Genomic DNA, 23,274 nt, shown 5'->3' with positions numbered 1-23,274 from the left:
CCTGCCAAGAAGGTTAATTTCCTTTTAACTTTAAAAATGTGTAAAATTTACACACTTAGACCTACACACATTTTTTCTAGTAACCTAGAAATGTAGGAAATGGTCTATTTAAAGACAATGTAATATATAAAGAAGATGCTAAAATTTGGGTCAGCAACTCCAGCTTCTTGAACAGGATCCACTGCAAGTCACTTAAATTCTTAACTTGTTTTCTCATCTACAAATGCAGGTAAACAATGATGGCAATATCCCGACTTGCCTTATAGAATTCTTATAATGATTAATAATAATAAAATAGATATTAGTTTCAATTTTAAAACACTTGCACTTAGACAAATGTGATTTTTACTTTATGAATAGTCTTATACCATAAATAAGGATACTCAAAAAAAAAAACAACGACCTGGTCAAATCACAAATCCACTAAGTGGCTGACCTAGTTTCATATCCACATTGTCCAAGCCTAAAATCTCATTTTCTTTCCACTTTCCAAAGGGCCATTTGACGATTAATTTACAAACAAACTGTAGATTTCAAATGCTTCAGGGTACAAATTCTGATTGTTTAGCCTCTTTAAAATGTTGATACCACCTAATTTAAAAAGCCATAAATGACAAAATGCATATAAATTGCCTATTGTGCAGTCTGAAATGCATAGTGTTCAAAATCTCTTCTTTTGTGACTAAAGACTAGTCTAAAACACAAGGCTTTCACATGGTTTGCAGTAAGGTTGTTGCTTCCTTGTCAAGGGTCCCTAGAACTACTTTTAAATAAATTCATAGTGTTACATAGGACAAGGGTCTCAAGGTCTGGCAAGGTCTGAGCAGTTGTTACTAATGCTATTCTTGCTGAACGTTAAAATGAAGGGCAGTATTTTTCTGATGCAGCTGTAAACAGGATAAGCTTAATGGGAACCCAACCTGGTAAGTGTAGCCTAATTCAAAAAAAAAAAAAAAAAAANAGTAAGGTTGTTGCTTCCTTGTCAAGGGTCCCTAGAACTACTTTTAAATAAATTCATAGTGTTACATAGGACAAGGGTCTCAAGGTCTGGCAAGGTCTGAGCAGTTGTTACTAATGCTATTCTTGCTGAACGTTAAAATGAAGGGCAGTATTTTTCTGATGCAGCTGTAAACAGGATAAGCTTAATGGGAACCCAACCTGGTAAGTGTAGCCTACTTCAAAAAAAAAAAAAAAAGAAGAAGAAGAAAAGCAATTGACATATAACTAACCAAATAGTATATATAAACAATGGCTAAGCCTCCATGGGAGGAAGCAGAGCTTTGGATGTAAATGCCCTGTCTCCTTCACCTGTTGCAAGTAAATAAAGCCATCTGTGACAACCGCATCTCATTCATACAACACCCCAACCAAAGAACCCTTGGAGTTCAGTAACAGCAGAAATATCAGGGGTGTACATTTTGAACAACACAGCTAGGACTACAACCCAGATCTTTGTTGCTTTTAAGTGCATGTAATAAAAGTATTTCTTTAGTGTAATATGTTTGAAATTTTTGTTAAGTTTGAGCCAACTTTTATCTAAGCTGTGCTAATTAAGATATGGAATGAAGGAGAATGTTAGAGGTGTGTGCGTTTTTTCAAGGGATGTAAACAATAAGAAAGTTAGCCCACCATTGTATTAAGTTTACTCATCCAATAAATGACTTTAAGTGTGGGTATCTGCTTTCACAGAAGGTCTGTTCTTACTGAGCTACACTAAAAGCAACTGTTCACCATGCCAATTGCAATAATACGTCGCACGCAATAATAAAGGCTGACCATGCAGATATACACCTGAAACATCTAGTTATTTAAAAGCTGAAAATGAAAAAAAAAACTGAAAGAAAGACTTTGGTTTAATGATTAAACTTACAAGTAAAGCATTAGGAATATAGTCATTTTATATAGGCAACATCTAAGTCATGAGGGAAATGTAAATCAGACCTAATCAAAAATGACAGCTAAACAAATATGGTGCTTATAAACATATTTAAGTAATATCCATTTTTAAATATTAATCAAGCATTTATATTATTTTAAATTCATTAGCAAGCTATTTTAAATGAAAATAAATTAATTTTGTTATAGTCAGGGTATTCTTTTATATACTATAATAAATAACATAAGGATTACCAGAAAATAGCAAGAAAAATATCCCAAAATCCTTTAGCTTCTAAATACCTTGTGTTTAGAATCAAGGGACTTTCTTCTTATTGGGTTTATATAAAAATGGTGATGCAGTACACAGGGCTGTGACAAGCAAAAAATGCATAAAAACTGACCAAACTCACATCGCATTTCAAGTCATCACTGTTATTTACAACCTAAATTTCTTGACATTTCATCAAGTATCAATAGAATACCAAAGCTGAAGATGTAAAAATCAAGAATCTAAATCCTTTATCCATCCCTTCACAGTACATAATTGTTTAATCAATCATTTGATGAATGAGAATTTTTTAATTACTCATGCTAATTTAAACACAAATTTACATGATAAAAAATAGTACAAAAAGTTTTGACACTAAAAATAAAAGCCTCTTTTTCTACCATGAAGCCTTACTCTCGGGAATCAATCACTGTTAACTATTGTCTTGGGGTTTTTTTGTCATTGCCATTAAAACATCAAATAATAAGCTTTGAATCAAAGTTAAAGTATCACTTATTTTTCACCTTACTACAAAAAAAGTTACACTTTTTACACAATATTAGTGACAATCTTATATTATCACTTATTTTAGGACTATATTAAACACTATCTAAGAAATCATATTTGAGGAACAGTACACCCTCAAAAAGTCATTTTACTCCAACATCTTTTTGTTATAATCTTGACGAGAAAGGAATTAGTTTATGATAAAACTGGATTCATTATACATCATTTCACAACAGTTCTAAAGCATATCGACAGGTTTAATAAGGACTTAGTGTACTGTATGTTTTAATACACAGTAAAATAATGCATAACTTTTTGGTTTGTGTATCATCTAACATCATCTCACATTCCACCACTATTCTGAAATCACACTCTGAAAAACACTGACTTCATGTCATTCTAGTTTTCTTCATTTCTGAGGCATAGTCAGCTACTCCATCCTATTCTTTTTTTTTTTAAAGATTTTATTTATTTATTTATCTTTAGAGGGGAAGGAGAGAGGGAGAGAAACATCAATGTATGGTTGCCTTTTGTGCGTCCCCTGCTGGGAGTTGGCCTGCAGGGAACTGGCCTGCAACCTAGGCATGTGCCCTGACTGGGAATTGAACCTCGATCCTCTGGTTCGCAGCCTGTGCTCAATCCACTGAGCTACACCAGCCAGGGCACTATTCTTTTTTTAAGTAGAGGACCTCCTAACATAATTATGAGATATACGTACACACTTATACATATTTCCCCTTATCCTTGAACTCTGATATTTCATTCAGATGTATCAGTCACTTTATCAACCTTTCTTGGCCATTGGTGGGGCTGTATAATCTGAACACTTAAATCTTTCTTTTTAAAAAATATTTTATTTTATTTATCTTTAGAGGGGAAGGGGAAGGGAAGGAGAGAGGGAGACAAATATCAATGTATGGTTGCCTCTCATGTGTCCCCTGCTGGGAACTGGCCTGCAACCCAGGCATGTGCCCTGACTGGGAATCGAACCGAGATCCTTTGGTTCACAGGCCCGCACTCAATCCACTGAGCTACACCAGCCAGGGCTGAACACTTCAATCTTTCTTTAGCTCAGAAAAATATTCTAGAGCCTGCCTCCATAGTCTTGATTCCAGAACTCCTATTAGAGTTTTAGATATAATCTCCATGATTTTTAATATGACTCTTAGAGCCTCAGAAGTTCTAGAGTCCTAAGGGAGCCCCAAGAGTCATAGATAACAACCTCAAAAAACGCCTGCAACTCCATGGGCAGGAGTCTAGAAAAAGCTGCCGATACTGAGGATAAACCCTACCCCCAGCGTCCACATCACTAAAGGAAGGAGTAAGGGGGAGGTAAGTAAAGCATAGGAAATATAGTCAATAATATGGTGGAAGTTAGGTGTGGTGCCAGCTGTGGTGCTGGAAATATCAAGGAAAACATTACGAAAAGTATATATGGTCTAACCACTAAGCGGCACACCTGAACCCAATACACAATATAAAGGGAGGGAGTAAAGAGGGGAATCTCGGAATTGAACACATTCCTGGGTACATTCCTACCCATTTTGTGTCACCAACCCCACCCCCTCAAATCTCCACCTTCAATTAAGATCATATAAACAAGTTAGACGGACCTTTAGTCACCACTAAAAATTCCAGATTTCCAACTGATCCCTCAATTCCCAGACTCTAATCCCCCAATGGGAGGGAGGGTACCCCAATACCCCAATACCCCATCATATCCCTCCCTCGGTCTATCCCATAACTGGCATAACCTTCTCATAACTCAGTTTTCTCCATAACACTTATTACCATCTGTCACACTAAACACACACACGTGTGTATGTATATATATATATATATATATGTGTGTGTGTGTATACATATATACACATATATATACACACGTGCGTATGTATGTATGTACATGTTTTATCTGTCACTCTTACTACAATATAAGTTCCATGAGGGAAGATTTTTTTCTTTTGTTTCATTTTTCACTAGGTCATCTGTGTCATTCTTATGTTATTATCGTTAAAATGTCGAGTTAGTTTCTTCAAACCATTCAATCATAATCACTATTTCCACTATTCCTAGTAGGTAGGAAGCTATTTCCACTATTCCTAGTAGGTAGGTAGCTCAAACTATTCCTATTTCCACTATTTAGTAGAGCTAATCAACAGGTTTTTCTGTATTTGTGAACAGGTGTGCTTTCCCTTTAGTCCTCTCCTCTGAATGAGAGGAAATAGAATGGTAAGGGAGTCGGGGCCTAAGTAAGAACAGTTTTACTGAAACACTAACAACTTTAGAGCATTTGGCTCGCGGTTGAGTAATGCCTCCTTTGTTTTTTCCTTTTTATCACTATGTTTTGGGAGAAGTGCATTCCTTCTTCTAACCTTCTTTTGAAGGCCCTAGTTTTCTCGTGAGGGCTCTTCCTCACGTGGCTCATCCCTTCATTTGGAGAATTCTACGGTTTTAGCCTCGGGAAAAAACAAGGCCTCTCCCTACCCCATCTTCCACTGGAGATTAGGAAAGAGTTCACTCGGCATATATTTTTCCTTCTCTAGTTCTTCAACTTACTATTTGATCACTACCCACAATTGCTTTCTACATGTGTTGATATCAAACTTACAGCTTCACTGAAATCTCCCTCATGAGAGAGAGTGGTTTCCTTGGCTATTTTTTTGTAACCTTCTTCCCATTTTCTTCCTACCTACTAGGAATTCCTCAACATGCCAATGTATGCTATTGGTGGTCATACCCATTTTCTGGAACTACTATACTTTCGATCTTTTAAAAAGTGGGATCTACGGAGAGAGATGAAGATATAGGTACTCAGTCCTTTTTTAAAAGGAACCGTGTTGTGGTCTTTGCTTAGAATTTGGGATGACAAAAGACCTTTGCGCTAAAACAGCAAACAACTGAAAAGAGACTATCCACTTTTCTAATCATTGTTTAAGTGACTACACCTCCAGAAATGTCTTACCGACTTTCCTTTTCCACAGGTTCCGGCTTCCCGACATTTCACATGGCTCTAATCTTTTCTCACCAGGCCTCCTTAGCAGATTTCTGCCATCCCCTCCCCTGTTTCTCCTACTTGAAATGGAAGAAGCAGCAGGCCTATCCACCTTAAAAGTAGCAAGTTAAACCATTTAACAGACCTGAAGAATTTCAGTCATTTTTTGTTTTTGATTTGTTTAATAAATTGAGGGAGTTCATATGCAACTCCAGGTATGTCTGTATTTTGAGTTTCTAAGATGCTAAAATATGGTCATGCTTTTGTTAAACAAAAATATCTGGATTCAGCTGAAAGACTTATTAACATATGGGCCATAATAATAAAAAATAATATGACACAATAAAAACTTTAATCACTAACAGTTGGTTAATTATAAACATTCTGAAAAATGACAAGTCATTTCATGTACTACAAAATTTCATAAGAGCCAGGAGAACTATCAGACATTAGGGATAAGTCTTTAAATTTGTTCCTAAATCTACTGTGTCCCAGGCTACACATCAAAAGAGATAAATGAATTCAAAATAAGAAAAACAACAACAGAATGCTTTTGCTACCAATTAGAAAGCAAATATCCTCATTCTGTGTCAGAAAGCAAGTTTGAAGATAGAGCCTGTGTTGTTTAAGGATATTCCTTCAATGGACTGGCAAAAAGAGATAAAGCTATAAACACCTCTTGGGATCAAAAGTCTGGGCTTGGAATCAGTGGATTCTTAAGGTTTATTTGGAAAAGCACACACCTTGACAGTTACCAGAGAGGACAGTTCATTTTAACACCATTCTCTTTGCACAGCTATTTGGGTTGTCTAAGGTGTGTGTATGTGCGCCTGGCAGGGGACAGGAGAAGTGACAACTTCAGTTAAGGAAGTAAAAGTCTCCCTCCCTAAAGTTCTTACCAGAGTGTTGGTACCTTTCCAGTCCTTCCTCTCCAGACCTGGTAGTCATTTAAGAGCCAGGACATTCATAAGCAAATGTAGTCACAATTCTGATGTATTGGTAACAAAATATATAAGAGAAATTCTCCTAGTCTTTTCAAGGAGTGATGCAAGAGACCAGTATTTTATTTTTACTCATAGTCTACAAAAGTAATAAGATAGAGTTACTGCATATAAACATCAAACCTGAAAATAATAAATTCATATAAATTAAAGGGCTAAAAAAGATTCAGCTTCTTTCCCTGTCATGCATGGAAAAACTGTTCACTCAATCTCAATATCTCAGTACAATGTGACCCAGTGCATACAGTCCTCTTTGGAAGATGCTGAGAAGATTTATATGTGTGTGTGTATATACATATATATACATACACATTATATATATAAAACAGTTTATAAGTCGATATCTTTCTCAACATTTCATTGATCTTACCTCTTAAAACAGAAGTTATTAGGCTCTATCCAGAGCTCAAGCTTCCTAACTCTAACTTCCTAATAATTCAGATGTTTAAAGAACTTGCTGGCCATTTGCTGAACAGGATTAGGAAAGATACATTCCCAGAGTTCAGAACTAGAACGTGGAATGCATTTTCCTTATGAAGAAAAAAAAAGAAAAGAAAAATGAAATGTTACTATTAACACTATAGATTAAATGGCTTTTGATTGTAATCTGAGAATCCAACAATTTATAATGCTGTAGATATTGAAGAAACAAAATTGAGTAAACTTTAAAAGTCAACCATTTAAAATAGAATATCCATGTTGCATTATGACTTCAAAAACACTATATATTTTAAAAGTACCTCTTCATAAAACATTCAGCTAATCTTCCTACCAACCCAATGTGTCTGGCAGAAAACATATTATTTACTTCTCAAGTGATGTCATTCTCACAGAGAGTATAACTGACTCGCCCTAGCTCACATCATCATTAACGGGGACGTTTCCTTTATTCCAAGTGAGGCCCTCTACCTGCCCCCACATTCCCAACTCCTTTCATGTGTGTCCAAATTCTTATTATTCTTCACAGTTCCAGGTCAAATATTTCTGTTCTCATGAAGATAGTCATGAGAACCCCTTCTGACAGTGTCAGTTTCTCCTTTGACCTCATGGCCCTTTCTCTCTCTTCCTCTCAGGTCTAAATGGATTTGGAATCAGAAGATTTCACTTGGTATCTGCTTGCCTACTTACCATCAGTGTGATCCTGAAGGTAAACTCAGCACAGTAACCACGTGAACAGCGGTTTGTGCATTAGTATGGCAGAGGAAACGGAATATACGCCCTTGGAGTTACTTGGAAATAGAATTTTGGTAAAACAAATAGGAAAGAACTATGCGAACTATGAAGCCCTATCCAAAATTCTCCTCACGCATACACACAGAAATATACATAGTTTTTCTTTCTGACATACAACTTTTATTTCCCCTATTTTCTGGTTGAAGGAAGATTCTATAACTAATGAATACTTAATTTTGTCAGAGCAGTCATTTGTGCCTCACAACGAAGTATTTGATATGAATTTCTAAAATGAATGAAGGACTGGCGGTATGACTACATTAGCCAAGGCAAGTCTCATAGAGAAGAATGCTCATCACTACCTGCTAAATATGAAAAGCCAAAATCTGACTTTAACTTCCAATCTCATGGCCTATTTCTTCTTTGTCACCACATCAGTCAACCTAGATTTACCCCTGATTCCACACATATTCCCTCCATTAGTCTGGCTCTAGGACTTGGACCAAATCATTACAACCTTTCCTGTCCTTTAAATGTTGAAATAGTATTCAGTCTTATATACCAAGCTCAAATGCCATTTTTCTATGAAGCCTTCCTTAATCTCAGCCACTGGAAATGACACCCCCTACTCTTAAATCTACAATATTTGTTCATATGTCTCACAGCCATTATCATTTGACCGTGTATGTGTTTATGTGTGGGTTATCTAACTTAGTGCTGATTTTAATATGATCACAGTGTACTATGTTTTAGTTATTTTTATATCCCACAAAACATGTAGTAAAATGTCTTCTATATGGTATGTACTCAAATAATATAAAGGGTGGAACAAAAGTAAGTTTACAGTTGTTCATATGGAAAATAATCCAATAAATAATAATTTAAGAATAAACTGTTTCGCATACTCACAACTGCAAACATACTTTTGCCCCACCCTGTACACAACTTGACTGTTCAATTGCATGTTTCTGCCTTATAAACTGCCATTAAAACATAAAAAAAATTTTACAAAGTGATAATCTACTGTTTGAATTCAATATTACTGATCATTCCTATCAAGATAGCATATTATGGGCAGAAACATACCTTTACTAACATTTAAAAAACTACAACTACATAAAAAAACTACTTATAATCTGATTTCCTCCATAAGTAGAGAGCAGCATGTTCTTATTAATTGCAACTTTATCATTAAAGAATGACTTATTTAAAAAGTTGAAGTACTCAATATGATGTTCAGTTAAAAGCGTAAAAGATACTTTAGAAAATAACAAGAGGCTGACATGTATTTTAAATGCATATCATTTTCATCACACTAAGTACCCAACCTAACAGCTACCAATAGTTCTCATTCTTGCTCTTATCACAACATAAATTTCCTTACAACAAGGGCATACAAGTCTCCTTCCTCAGGCATATTTAAGTCACATAATCCCTCACTGTCACCCCCCCAGGCAGTTCCAGATGCTGTACACACTCAGCCCACCAACAGCTGTTCTCCAGACAGACTAAGTGCGCTCTGTGCCTCCTGATTGGGTAGGGGCTCCCAGATTTCTTTTTTTTTTTAAATTACTTTATTTTTATTTATCTTTAGAGGGGAAGGGAAGGAAAGAGGGAGAGAAATATCAATGTATGGTTGCCTCTCGTGCATCCCCTGCCAGGAACCGGGAACTGGCCTGCAACCCAGGCATGTGCCCTGACTGGGAATCGAACCGCAATCGTGTAGTTCGCAGGCCTGCACTCAATCCACTGAGCTACACCAGCCAGGGCCAGCCAGATTTCTTTAAAAAATATATCCCTGCCCTGGTTGGTGTAGCTCAGTGGATTGAGTGCAGGTCTTCGAACCACACGATTGCGGTTCGATTCCCAGTCAGGGCACATGCCTGGGTTGCAGGCCAGTTCCCAGCAGGGGACACACGAGAGGCAACCATACATCAATATTTCTCTCCCTCTCTCCTATTCTTCCCCTCTAAAGTTAAATAAATAAAATCTTAAAAATAAATAAATATATATATATATATATATCCTTTTATATGCTAAGCCTCTATGGTCTCATTTTATGGTATTATCTTCACTGTATTACTTAACTCCAGAGAATTTCTGGGTTTTTCTATTTACTGTATTGTGTCCTGCCCCTTAAATTCAATAAACAACCTTGAATTTATTTGTGGCACTACCAGCCCCTTTCTACTCTGATATGTCAGGAAGGCTTGCCCAGACTTGGGAGATACAAACACTGGTCCTTTAAGAAGACACCCATCAATGCTGAACTTTCTCGAACAACTTCTTCATTGTCTGACTCTCTACTAATGAGGGAAACAGGCCCTCTTAGGGGATATCAAAATCCCTGTCAAGGAAAAGGGATGATGGTTTGAAAAAATATATTGAATTTTACATTAAAATTGTATTTAGAATTTGAAAACAATGTGTTTTTCTAAGCACAAGTATGACCCCAGTTAAAAATAGCAAATTTTGATAGGTAGGAGCATGAATTTAAAATTAATTATCACTGTGTACTAAATAGTAAACAATGTGGCTCTTGCAGAGTGCAATGAGTAAATGCTCAGCATCTTTCAATAAATCCATATTTCCTTTACATGCCAAATTTATCACAAAATTTAGGCTATTATTAAAGAAAACTTTTTTAATTCTAACTTACAATTGGCAGAAAAGAAAAAGAGGACAAAAGAAAGAGGGAAAGGAAGAAAGACCTAGGGAAAAACAATGCCATCCTATCATATCAGCGATGAATGAAGCCCCTTGGTGGAAGACAGTAACACGATTTAAGAGCATGGACTCAGTGAATAAATACACTCACCTCAGTTATATGAGGATTGGGGTTAAAACCACAGAGGCTACACACGGTGGTTTTACATCCAGTGCATGTGTTAAAATTGGCCTTTTCGGGAATGTGCAACAGCAATTCAGTGGTATTGCAAAGAGGGCAGATGGTTTTAGGGGGGCCTTGCACTGGAATCTGGGCTGCAGATGAAGTCGGTGGCTGAGGTTTCCCAGGTCCTGTCTGGCTTACTGGTTCTGTAGATTGCTGAGCTGAGGGCTTTGCTGGGCCAGGCTGTTGAGGTGGGGGCTTTGCTGGGCCAGGCTGTTGAGGTGGGGGCTTTGCTGAGCCAGGCAGTTGAGCAGAGGGTTTTGCTAGGCCAGGCTGTTGTGCTGAGGGTTTTGCTGGGCCAGGCTGTTGAGCAGGCGGCTTTGTGGGGCCTGGCTGCTGAGCAGGAGTCTTTCCTGGCCCAGGCTGCTGAGCCAGAGACTTTACTGGCCCAACCTGCTGTGCTGGAGTCTTTGCAGGCCCAGGTTGCTGAGCTGGAGATTTTGGTGTCCCTACGTGTTGGGCTGGAGGCTTTGTTGGACCTGGAGGCTGAGTTGAAGACTTTGGCCCAAGCTGCTGAGCTGCAGGCTTTGCTGTCCCTGGTGGCTGGGCTGGGGGTTTCGCTGTCAGCTGCTGAGCTGAGGGCTTTGCTGTCCCAGGTTGAGCAAGGGCCTTCGCTGGCCCTGCTTGCTGAGCTAAGGGTTTTGCAGGTCCAGGCTGTGGCGTGGGAAGTTTTTCAGGTCCAGGCTGCTGGGCTGGAGGTTTTCCAGGACTTGCTTGTTGAGTTGGTGGCTTGGATTGGCTTTGCAGTAAGGGTTTGACTGATTCTCCCTTTACTGTGTCTGCCTGTTTAGTCTGAGGCCTAGTTGCATCTCTCTGAAGTGGCAATTTTGTCTGGTCTGTTTGAGGAGCCTGTGTAAGCCCCTGAATTGGCTTTCCAGTCCCTGGAGGTTGTGATTTCATTTTTTCTGGTTGCTGAGAAGATCCTGACTTGGGAGCGCCATCCTGCTGAGGTGGGGCACTTACAGGTCCTAACTGCTTAGGAGTGGACTTGGGTGACTGTTGTGATGGCGGCTTTGTGAGTCCTTCAGGTTTGCCTTGTTCCTTCTGAGCTATTTTTTGTTTCTTGGCATTTTCTTCCTGGGATGCATCAGAGTCTGATATCAAATCAAAAGGATTGAACTTATTTACAACAGAAGAGACAGCACTTAAAGGGTTAACCTCCGAGAGGAAGCCAGGCATCATACTGGACTTGTGCTCTTCCTTAAAATCAGTTCTGGACTTTGATTCTTTCAAACTAATGGTGGAAGGACTCCTTCCAGGCAATTTCTGCTCTGACCTCAAAGTGTCTGTAGTTCTACTTTTACTGAGACCAGGCTGAGCTGGACGCCCAGGGTCCGGTGGTTTTCCTGGTGGCTTTGAAGGGTGACTACTATCCAACTCTTGTTTCCTACAACAGTGAAACAAACAGAAGTGAAAATGTTGAATGTATCACAACTAGAAGTAGCACAAAAGTTTTAACCTGCTTATAGCCTCATAATTATAATGTGTAAATATAATGCGAATCCATTTTTGCAGCATCCTATAAATGATCATAAAACTTTCAATGCCTTTACTACTTTCTTTATAGGCCCAGGGTAAAGCTTTTCAACAAGAATGCAAATAAAAGCGAGAAAAATATAATACTTACTACTAGGAGTGATGAAAAAACAAGAAATCTAGTTACAAAGCATTCATAGTAAAAGTAACATACATGTACACTTAATAGAATCTGGCCGTTCTTAAAACCTAATTAAATATATTAACTCAATAAATCAATGCAATGCTATATCCCAGGACATTTATGTTCACAAGGTGTACCCTTTTTCATTAAAAGTTATAGTCAAAGAATGTTAGTCTCTCAAATACTAACAGTAACTAAGAAGTAAATTTTTAAAATGTGGGAATTCACTGCAACTGTATTTGGTTGCCTTTTGTTTCTACCTGATTATGGCTATTTTACGTTAGTTGCGTTAAGCAGACAATGTTACATCGGGGCATTTCTAGTAAAGAAGGTTACATTCAACAGGGATTCTGACAAAGCTGATCAGTTATTCTTCCTAAAAAGGTAATATCCATCAAATATTAACTTTACAGAATAAAAATTCCTCCTAATTGGCAATTTTTGAGAAACATTTCCATCTTTCTTAAGGAAAAAATTTTAATTCTATCATTTTTTTTCTAACAGCTAATCCTGAGATCTCTTTGCAGGGTAAGAATAGATACATAAAGCATCTTGAGATATATATAGCCTGCTATGCAAATGGCAACAAGCTAGCTGTGACCCCACTTCAAAAAGTATTGCTACTTTCCATAAAGAAAATTACATGATGATCTTTTTACTTAATATTTTCTACAACATTTAGTATTGCTATTTTTAGATTATTAACATTGTTGACATTGTGTTTAAAATGTAACAAGTCGCCCCAGCCAGGTGCTCAGCTGGTTAGAGCATCTGCCCAATATGCCAAGGTTGTGGGTTCAGTCTCTGGTCAGGGCACATACAGGAAGCAACCAATGAATACATAAATAAGTGGAACAACAAATCTTTCTCTCTCTCCTTCTCCCTCCCTCCCTTCCTTCCGCCTCTCACAATAAATAAATTTATTTTAAAATATATTTGGTTTTGCTAATAAGGCCAAATTTAAATGACTACATTAAGGAATTGAAATAGCTGTTTCTTGTATATACTTTTAGCCAAAAATCAAGTACATTAACTTTTAAAATAAGTCATTTTACTGATAAATTTGAAACTAATAACATGCTGCATTAGAATTACAGAAAAAAAGGAAACTAAGTAATTTGTTTGATAGCTAGCTTTTTCATTTTGAAAAAAGATTTACCTTTTTTCTAATTAAAAAAAAGGAGAAAAACAGTCAGTAGCACTTAAAATATAAGATAATCACAATAAAGTTCTACAAGTTTTTAATTTGTTTCATCAAAATTTACCTGCTCATGGGCAGGTTAATTTTAAATTTCAGATCATTTGTTAGTTAATAATATAAAGCATGATAGAAAGATACACAGAAGTAATACTTCTGGTTAGCAAAGAGTCAGAAATAAAATAATCTATAAATAGCAACGTACATACAAAATGATTTTCCAATAAAAAAGTAAATAAAATTCTTATTCTGGCACTTCCCTCCAGGAAAAAAAGTGATAAAATTTTAGATATTATCATGTCTCTGAAACCTTTACTGAAACAAGGAACTAAAATTAATCTCCATATTAATTGAGAGTTCAAATATGTTTCTAACATGCTCTGCAACATAGTTCCATTTGGGGAAAATAATTTTGAATGTTTCTTTATAGGCCCAGAAAGGCCATTGTAAACCTATAATAGATTATTTTCAGGAAGTTTCACTGTTTAGATCTTTATATTATTCTAGCAATGTTGTGCATTCAATTAACAAAATAGACCAATCCTTGAAGGGTATATGCTTAGGGACTCTGTTATAGAAGTGACTATCCTATAAATAATTATTTAGACAAGTTATTGAATTGACTGTCTTGTACAGCATCTTAAAAATCAGTATTTAAGCAGAGTGCCAAGAAATCTATTCTTAATTTAACTCAATTGTCCACTATTGAAAATACTATTATAGTTAATCACTGTTTTGTGATATTATTTTACTTAATCAATATATGTACTGAACAAGTAAAAAATAAACTTAATACCACATAATTTAATAAAAAATATTTAAAGTTAGTAGCTTGTATAAGAAACTATAACTGCATGTACTGTCTACAAATATAATCTGTACTACACAAGAGAGTCCCCCTGTGAGAAAATACCTATATAGCTATAAAGATTGCCTTACAATTTAACTTTCAGTTGCTGTAATTATGTAAACAAACAAAACCTGGAGATCAGGGAGTGGGAAATAGAAAGACAATCATTAAGAGCTTGTTAAGAGAGACAATCATTAAGAGGCAATCATTAAGTTTGGTAAGCTTAATACCAAACAAAAATATAAAGATGTCTTAGCAAACTGTCCTTTGGTGAATTTTTGTTTGTTATAATGGTTGGTCTGTTAAAAAAGAAAAATGATTAAAATGCAGTGTCTGTCTTGTTTACTTCACTCAGAACTCCTGGACAAGTGTTTCACTCGTCCTTGCATCACTAGTACCAACCCTGGTAACTAGCAGATGAGCATTAATGATTAATGAATAACAACGAATGAATGAATGAGTGAACAAGGCAGGTTCTGTATTATCCTAGATTAATGTTGCTTGAATTCTTTCCAAATGGAAACATTCCGCATTATTTTTAGATCCTGGATTTGGCCTGATGCTCTGGGAAGAAAAACAGTTGTGGAAGTGTCTAACCAGTAGGCAAGGCCTAAAGGAAATCTAAAGAAAATAACTGAGTAAGTCAGAATTCTTGTAAGGTATTCTGAAGTGATTTTTAGGCCTTGCCAGTATCTCAGTTTGTCAGGGTATCATCTCAATATGGCAAGGTTGCGGGTTCCATCTTCAGTCAGGGCACATATAAGAAGTAACCAATGAATGCATCTGTAAGTGCAACAATAAACTGATGTTTCTCTCTTTCTCCTCCTATCTCTCTCTAAAATCAATAAACAAAAAAAACTTAATACATGTGTTTTTTAGTAAAGTCCTTTTCATATGACATATCTGTATCGGCAAAAAAAATGAGTAGAAGAAGTAATAAAATTGTATTTCCCTGGGTCTACAATGAATCAAAAATCGAGGAGCATTTCATTTGTAACCTGTAACTTCTAGCTTGCAACTACCCATGCTTTATACAACATCACTATTTTACTATTGTCATCCCCAGATTAGAATTGTTCTTTCATAGGTTAGCAGAACAAATGGTTCAGCTCAAACAAAATAAACATGTATTCAAGTACAGAATGTAAAAGCAGTTGGAATGATAAAATTTTCTGTTAAATATAACATGATAGGCAATGACAACCTGACAGTGCTGAGTCACATAAAATTTTACATTAGGGATATAAGCAACTACAGGAATTCATTTTGACAGTGCAGAGGATACTAGGGCATAAAGACACTAGGAGATTAATCCATGGCTATAAAATTAGTCACAGAAATATGCTGTCCTGACTCCTGAGGGTGAAAGGAGGGGTGGATTTTCATCCCATTGCACTGACTTTCCCATATATAAAATATAGATCGATCAAATAACTCACAACAATGAATAATTCAACATACAACTTGTCTACAGTCATCATTGCCGGTGACATTCACTGCTAATATTAATATTACTATTATTTTATTTATAGGGTTTCTTCATATTAAAATTCAAACAAAAGTGCCCCTCTCAATTTTTCATTGATTCTCACAATGATTTTATAAGACAGGTAAGACAAGTATCATTTTCCTTATTTAGAGGCAAGAAAACTGAGGCACATATGACTGAGAGGCATTTACAATTTACCACAAGTCAATTAAAATTAATATGGCAGAAAACTAGGTCCCTGGGTTCATAACACTTATTTCTTATTTGTTTTTAAGTCAAACCCCATCTCTTGAAATTTCAAATAATGTGGATACTTTCTCATATATGTTTAATGTGTTTTTAATATTTAAATGATAAACCAAGTGTTTCTTTAGTTATTGCCTTTGGGGATAAAAACTTTCTAAAAATTATCTTCTCTAATATTAATAGAAATCTTTCAGTAAAATATAAGCAGTTGCAAAAATTAGAAACATACTGGTTAAATATTTAGATGAAACTTTCACCAATAACACGGCACAGATTACCTATTAATAAGAATTCTACCATAAAATTATCAATTGAGAGCTCTAAAAGTATGCTATCTGATACAAATACGGCATGAAACATCAGCGTTTCACAGGCTGAAATGATATTTTTCAGGCACCCTCTGAAGGAAGAAAAGTTAGGAATTTAGAAATCAAAGCTCACACTCTTCTTGGTATTTGTAACCAGCACACTAACTAAACCTGTTGCTTAGAACACTTAGGAGAAACGGCAGAACAGGCATACACTTCTAAAGGTTAACAGAAGTATTGTGCCTCATTGTTATCTCATGAAAATCAAGTCTATGAACATTCAAAATATTTTTCAAGCCAAATTTTCATCAGTAGTGAAAAACAGTACATATCATAAGCTGTACTACTTACGGTAATGGATAAGACTACTCACCAAAGAAACAACCCACATATTACTAGTTTAAAAACACAGAAAAACACATCCACTACAAGGAGCTAGCTTAGTTAGCAGTGGTGGTTTCATTTCAAGAAAATAGAGTTTTACCTGATATATGTTAGGTATTCAAGGTTTTATGTGAAAACTATCATCATAAAACATTATAAGCATATGAAACATTCTACATTTCTCCTATATTAAACGTAATATTGTAGACACATCATACTCATATGCTTATGTGATAGTTCCTAAGTTAAAATATTTTTATTTTATGAGGTATAGTATAAGAATCTACACCTATATATCCAGATCTGTCATATTCTCAGTACCTCGAATGAAAATTGTGTTTTCCTTCAGTTACCATTACGCAGGAATGGTTTCAGGACCACGGATAGAGAACTATTATTCTCTATGGGAGGGTGAAAAGTTAAAGGGTTTGTTTACAATAATAAAAGTAGGGAAGGCACAATGATTATACCCTCTTACTACTCTAATTAGAAAACAACTAATTTATTGGGATGAAGAAAAATGGAGAGCAAGAAACGGAAATGAATATGTTAATGTCACAAACTAGCTCTTAATTGCCTGAACAAGTTGTCATTTATTTGCTTTGTCTTTAAAAGTATGTACTGGTAACTAATTTTTAGATAACACAAATTCACATGCTCTTCCATAAACCGTAGGACACTTTCGTATATGAAAGAGTGGCTTGAAAAATAGCGTGTGCTAATTCAGAAATACATGTACAGCACCTGCCTTGCAGTGACCAAACCATCTGTTAATGCCACAACATATTTCAGGGCCCCACACTGAAAATAAAAGATGTATTCATTTTATACCTCCTACCTAAACAGCTCCTGTTCTCCTCTGGGGGTGGGACAGGAAGGAAGGACAAGTCACCTCCAGGGGAAGGAATGGTATTATTGCAAAAACATTTAGACATCATTTACAGAAAAAAAAAAAGACCCAAAAATGACTGAGGAGGTTTAAAAAGAGACAGGTAAACACCCATGTCCATCCAATTCCCAACCCGTCTATTCTGTATTAATGGAAGACTTCCAGATTAGGGAAACACCGGAGGGCGTCTCTCCACGCCATCCGAGAGGGAAAAGGTTTCAAAAGGCCAAACATTACAGCCTAAAATCACAGTTCCAAGAATGCAACCCTTGACTATCCCACCAGAAACTCTACGATGCATCATTCTTATTCTGCCCATCGGAAAGGCGGCTTATAATTTCTTTATCGCCACCCCATTAGGGAGAATAAAACGAACGGGGAGAACATGTATGTACTGCCGTGCCGGCACCTATGTGCTAGGGAAGCTGTACATATATGCCCGAACATAAGCATCATGCGGTGCGTGCCTGTGCGAGGAAGGCGGCTCCGCAGCGGCCACGGGAACGCTTCCCTTGGGCAGACCCTGCGCCCTTGACATGACAGCGGCGATCTGTCTCCTCTCCTCTTCGCTCAGCTGGCTCAGATCTGCCTCCATGCCGGCCGGAATCACGGTGTGCGAGGGGCTCCCCGCCCCGCCAGCCCCTCCTCCGGCGGCCGCCGCCGCAGCCGCCGCCGCCAGTCCTTCGGGGAGCCCTTCCCCTTCCAAGCTCGCCTCATTGCCCATGGCTCGGGGAGACTCGCGGCCGCCGCGCTTCCTCCTGGCGCTGCGTCCCGGTCTGGAAGTCGGGGTCCGCCGCGGGGCGTGCAGGCAGCGGAGTCCCTGGCTCGGGACCCGCCGTCGCTGCCCGCTACGACAGGCGGGGATTAGTCTCGCTCGCAGGTGACGCCCGCGGCCGGTGCCTCCTCCATGTTGGACAACGCCGGGCAACCTTTGCAGAAGACAACTCCCGGACGCCGCCTCAGCGCCCCGAGCCGGGGAGAAGCAGATCTGAGCAGTGCCAGCCGCCCGCCGTCCGCCCCGCCCACCGCGCCCCGCCTCCTCGAAGTGCGCATGCCGGCCTGGGAACAGGTGATGTCCGTGCCCACGCCTATCCCGTCTGCGTCGTGCAGCATCCTTCCTCACGCTCAGCACCGATTTAAAGGAGCCCCCGATAGCACAGGTTGAAAACCTGGGCGAGGCAGCTGTGGTTTCTCTCAGGCTTATTGCAGAATGCCTCAATCTGACTTTGGGCGAACTACATTCAAGGGAGGGCGCAAGGAGACTGGTGAGGATGTGTCGGTTCCCAGGTTTGACTCATGGGATTTGTAGTTTAAACTTTTTCTACCCGACCCCTGATTACATTATATCTACTTTAGACATATTTTTTTTTAATTTTGAAGTTTCTTTTTCTTTTTCTCTTTTATTTTTTTTTAAATTTTATTTGTTTAGGAAGGCTTTAAGAGACTAGGAATTGGTTCGGGTAACTGGAGGTTAACAGGAAAAACCTGGTATCTTTGGGACGAATTTCCCCAAAGGGGCTAAAACTGGCCCCTTTCATTTAGATCTTTACCAGAACAATTGCATTAAAACCTTACGTACAGCATCAGTAAGCAGGTCAAGTTTCCGAATGCTTGTAACTATGTTCAACCTTAAAGGTACTACATAGAAGTACAGGATTATGGGAAATTGTGGATAGGATACTGTAAGTAAGAATTAGATTGTAGAGTATTAAAGTGTTATAGTGAAATTTTGAAAACATGAGTTCAGTCCACTTTTTTTTTGTAAAAATGTGGGCGGAAGAACCCAAAAGATCAATTAGTTTGTACAATCACACAGCCGGTTAGCAGCAGAGATATAATTAGCCACTCTTTTGGACCCACTCTTTTCCCAACCCCACCACACAGTCTTATCTTGCAACTGAGTACATATCTTAGCAATGATTTCATTCAGCACTGGATTTGCAGCCCCAATTTTACTACCTGCCTTTTCTAACACAGTGGATTTAATGTCCTGATTGTTGAGGTTCAAGAAAATCAAAAGCTAACAACTGGGAATAACTAATTAATTGGAAAAGAATAAGTTGCTCAGATAGTAAGTTTCCAAGGTTTCCAATAATCATAATGATTTGACATTGCATTTCACTCATCAAAACTAAAAGGTGGCACAGTTACAACAGAGCGTGACTATAGCTAATCATCAGATGAAGTATCGCACCTGGTTGAGTTCCTACAAAAACTTTGCATAAACTTTGATTCTCTCATAACTAAAGGATGTGCCTTCCAAAGTCAAAACTACAAACAAGAGAATGCTCTTACTTCATACAAACAAATCAAGTTGAGGCAACCCAACATTCTAATTGGCAAATACATTATGGCCATACCTCCTCGAAATTAGTTTGCTTCAAAATGGGAGATTTTTTGGCACGCAATCCTGAAATTGCCATGCCTTCTCTGACAAAACAAGTTAACTGCTCTGTGCTCAGGCCGCCCTGTGAGTAAGTAACACTCTAGAAAGTTGAGACGGGATAAAGGTCATATGCTGGCTGTTTTCTCATAATATGCTCAAGGTTTTGTGAGAATAAAATATATTCGATGTATTCATACCCACAAACCACAAGCTTTAAGATAGTAAGGGAAATAGGCTTTAAAAATCTAGCCTCAGAATAATGGTTAAATAAGAAAATATGTTGTTAACTCCGTATTCTCTTCTACTGCAGATGAAAAGAAGCATATGGAGTAATAAGAAAGAAGAAATGATCATCAACATGCAAAGTAATGTTGCTGGGCTAAACAAAAAGTAATCATTTGTAAAATGAGGATATTAAAGTCCTTTGTGAAAAATGTGCATTCACCTTCGTCTTCCCTCCTCTCTCTTAGGAGCAAACCTCACAAAAAAAAAAAAGGAAAATTGGGATATATGGTGAGAAGAATGAATAGACTGTGAAAACAAATGATATGATTCTGACATTTGGGAAACATTTTAATTGTTGATTTTTTAAATGATTTTTGCCTTTGGGATCTTTATAAGTAAGCTTTGAGTAACATTTTTTTTAACCCTCCATTTGGGCTTAAGGTTTGTTGTACTTGGTAGGTGTTTCTGATCTAAAGAGAAACACTGCATTCCTTTTGTGTGTCTTCTCAGAAATCTAAGGGTACAAGGATGAGGCCTTAAATGCTGTAGATAACTTTTATCAATTTCCTCCTGGTTTACCCATAAAAATATCATAATTCACTCCATTCCGCAAATTAGTAGTACCGAAATCAATATCTTTATCACTCCCTCTTTGTCGTATTGTTACTCTAATGATCACTTATTTGAATTTAAATTTAATTTAACAAGCTGCTATTACAGCTCCAATTCACTCAGCTTGATAGGTGGGTCATGAAAGGAATCAATTTCTTAACACCTCCACTACTGTGCTGTGTATTATCTTGTTTTCTAAAATGACTTCTCAATCCCAAAATATCAGATCTTTTCCTGTTGTATTAGTCTTGCCTCAGTTTCCCAGGTGGTTTCTATTGTAGTAAATTGGAACCAATCTAAATGTGATAGTTAATAACTAAATGTGACTCCATAGTGATTCTTTGGATTTACAATTCTGTGTATTTTAATGTACGTGTAGATGCATATCTTTATGTTTGTGTAAATATACACAATATGAAAATTTTAATATAGGCACCTATCTTTTTTAATGTTCCTTCTCTAATAGGGAGTAAGAGAGGACTGTGTTCATTTAGTGGAGCAAGAACCCACAGAGTATGAGGTGCAACATCATTTTTGCTACAGCCGAGCTTCTCCATTGCTGTTCTCAGCCATTTTCTTCCTCAGCTCTGATTTAACACAAGATTTGCAGCTAGAGTGAAGGAAATTCAAATGAGATTACTGCTGTAATCAGTATAAACTGCCTTCTCGATTTTGAGGGAAAAATCATGAGAAGTATTTTAAAGAAAACTTGGATAAATTTATTTTTGAATTCTGACATCTGGAATATGATGGGGTTTCTTTCCCTTTATATTTAGACCAAAGTAAACCTGTAATATAAAATTAAAAAGTTGCTTGTATTTAAAAATACGGTCCTATAGACATAGGTTGTCTAAAATATTAATAATAAAATTAGTTTTGATGTTACTTTACAATATTACTTTGGAATTTGAAAATTACTAATAAGAGTTAAGGTTATAACTTAGACAGTTCAACATTAGCCATTTTATACACAATCTTTAGACTCAAGAACCTCATCTTTGGAAAACTGGAATATTACATGTGTGCATGTCTGAGTCATGGCTTTTGGTTGACAACATTTGACTTTAAACCCTAGCTTTGCCATCTTAGACCAGTTTGTGTGTCATTGACTTTTCAGAGCTCGAGGTTCCTCGATGCTAAAAATGAAGAAAATAATCTACTACCGCTTGGGTTCTTGGGATAATTAAATGAGAAAAAGATGTGAACACACTTGTAAACTAGGAAACATATTATCTCAGCTGTGGTAGATTCTTACAATCTTGGTCCTCAGTGAATCAGATCTGCCTGGCCACCACCCACTGCAGTGGAACTTGATGGGAACACGTTTCCCACCAAGAGGTAGGGTTTGTTTCCTCACCTCCTGACTGAAACTTAGCCCCTAACTTATTTTTACCAAAAGAATGTGGTGGCATGTAACTTCCCAGGCTAGCCTTCCAATCCGGCCCTCTGACTTATTTGGAGATGTCCACACTCTGAAAAAGCACAGGAGGTGGGACTCCATGAGGAGAGGAGCTCAGCTTCCCCGGCCTGCAGCCATCTCAGCTGAATGAGTCCCCTGAGCAACAACCTGCCTCGGTGGAGGGACCTGCTGGCTACAGTCATGTCAGTGAACTGTGAAACCCACAGAACTGAACAGTAAACCCAAAAGAATCATTAGAATAATAATAGTATTACAATATTATTGTAGGTCACAAAGTTTGAGGGGGTTAGAAATTCCAGTTTTTACACAATATGATTATGCGTAAACTTCCAAAATTCCTTTTCAGCCTTTTACTTCTTGTGACTGTTATCCCAGTAACACTATGCAAATAACAAGCTCATCTAAATAGATGGAAGCCCTGGCTGGTGTGGCTCTGGATTGAGCGCGGGCCTGCGAACCAGACGATCGCGGTTCAATTCCCAGTCAGGGCACATGCCTGGATTGCAGGCCAGTTCCTGGTGGGGGACCCACAAGAGGCAACCATACATTGATGTTTCTCTCCCTCTCTCCTTCCCTTTCCCTCTGAAGATAAATAAATAAAACTCTTTTAAAAAAATGAATAGATGGAAAATGCTCATGAGAAGTTTTTTACAGGAGGCCAATGTATTTATTCATTGGAGAAACGCCTGAGGAAGGCAGGTGGCACTTTAAAGGTCATCCTCAAGCTAATGTCTAAAATTATGGAAAACAGTATTGAGATTCCTCAAAAAACTAAAAACAGACCTACTGTTATGACCCAGCGATTCCATTTCTTGGTATTTATCTGAAGAAAATGAAAACACTGATATGAAAAGGTACATGCATCCTTAAGTTCACTGCCACATTATTTATAATA

General features: G+C 37.5%; 1 protein-coding gene across 1 annotated transcript in view; it reads right to left on the bottom strand.

Moving 5' to 3' along the window:
- The window catches only part of PCLO (piccolo presynaptic cytomatrix protein), a 371,031-nt gene extending 352,318 nt beyond the window's left edge, over positions 1-18,713 (bottom strand). The window contains exons 1-2 of the mRNA XM_037066144.1: positions 18,204-18,713; positions 10,641-12,099 (exon numbers count right to left, since the gene is read on the bottom strand). Of these exons, the coding sequence (XP_036922039.1) occupies positions 10,641-12,099; positions 18,204-18,460 (1,716 nt within the window). The 5' untranslated portion in view covers positions 18,461-18,713. The remainder of the gene's footprint in view (positions 1-10,640; positions 12,100-18,203) is intronic.
- Positions 18,714-23,274: the final 4,561 nt, after the last annotated feature.

Source organism: Sturnira hondurensis, unplaced genomic scaffold, assembly GCF_014824575.4.
Source record: "Sturnira hondurensis isolate 20B ecotype Veracruz unplaced genomic scaffold, ASM1482457v3 Scaffold0016462, whole genome shotgun sequence".
Lineage (NCBI taxonomy): Eukaryota > Metazoa > Chordata > Mammalia > Chiroptera > Phyllostomidae > Sturnira > Sturnira hondurensis.
The sequence above is the reverse complement of the archived record's forward strand: the minus strand, read 5'-3'. Positions and strand labels throughout refer to the sequence as shown.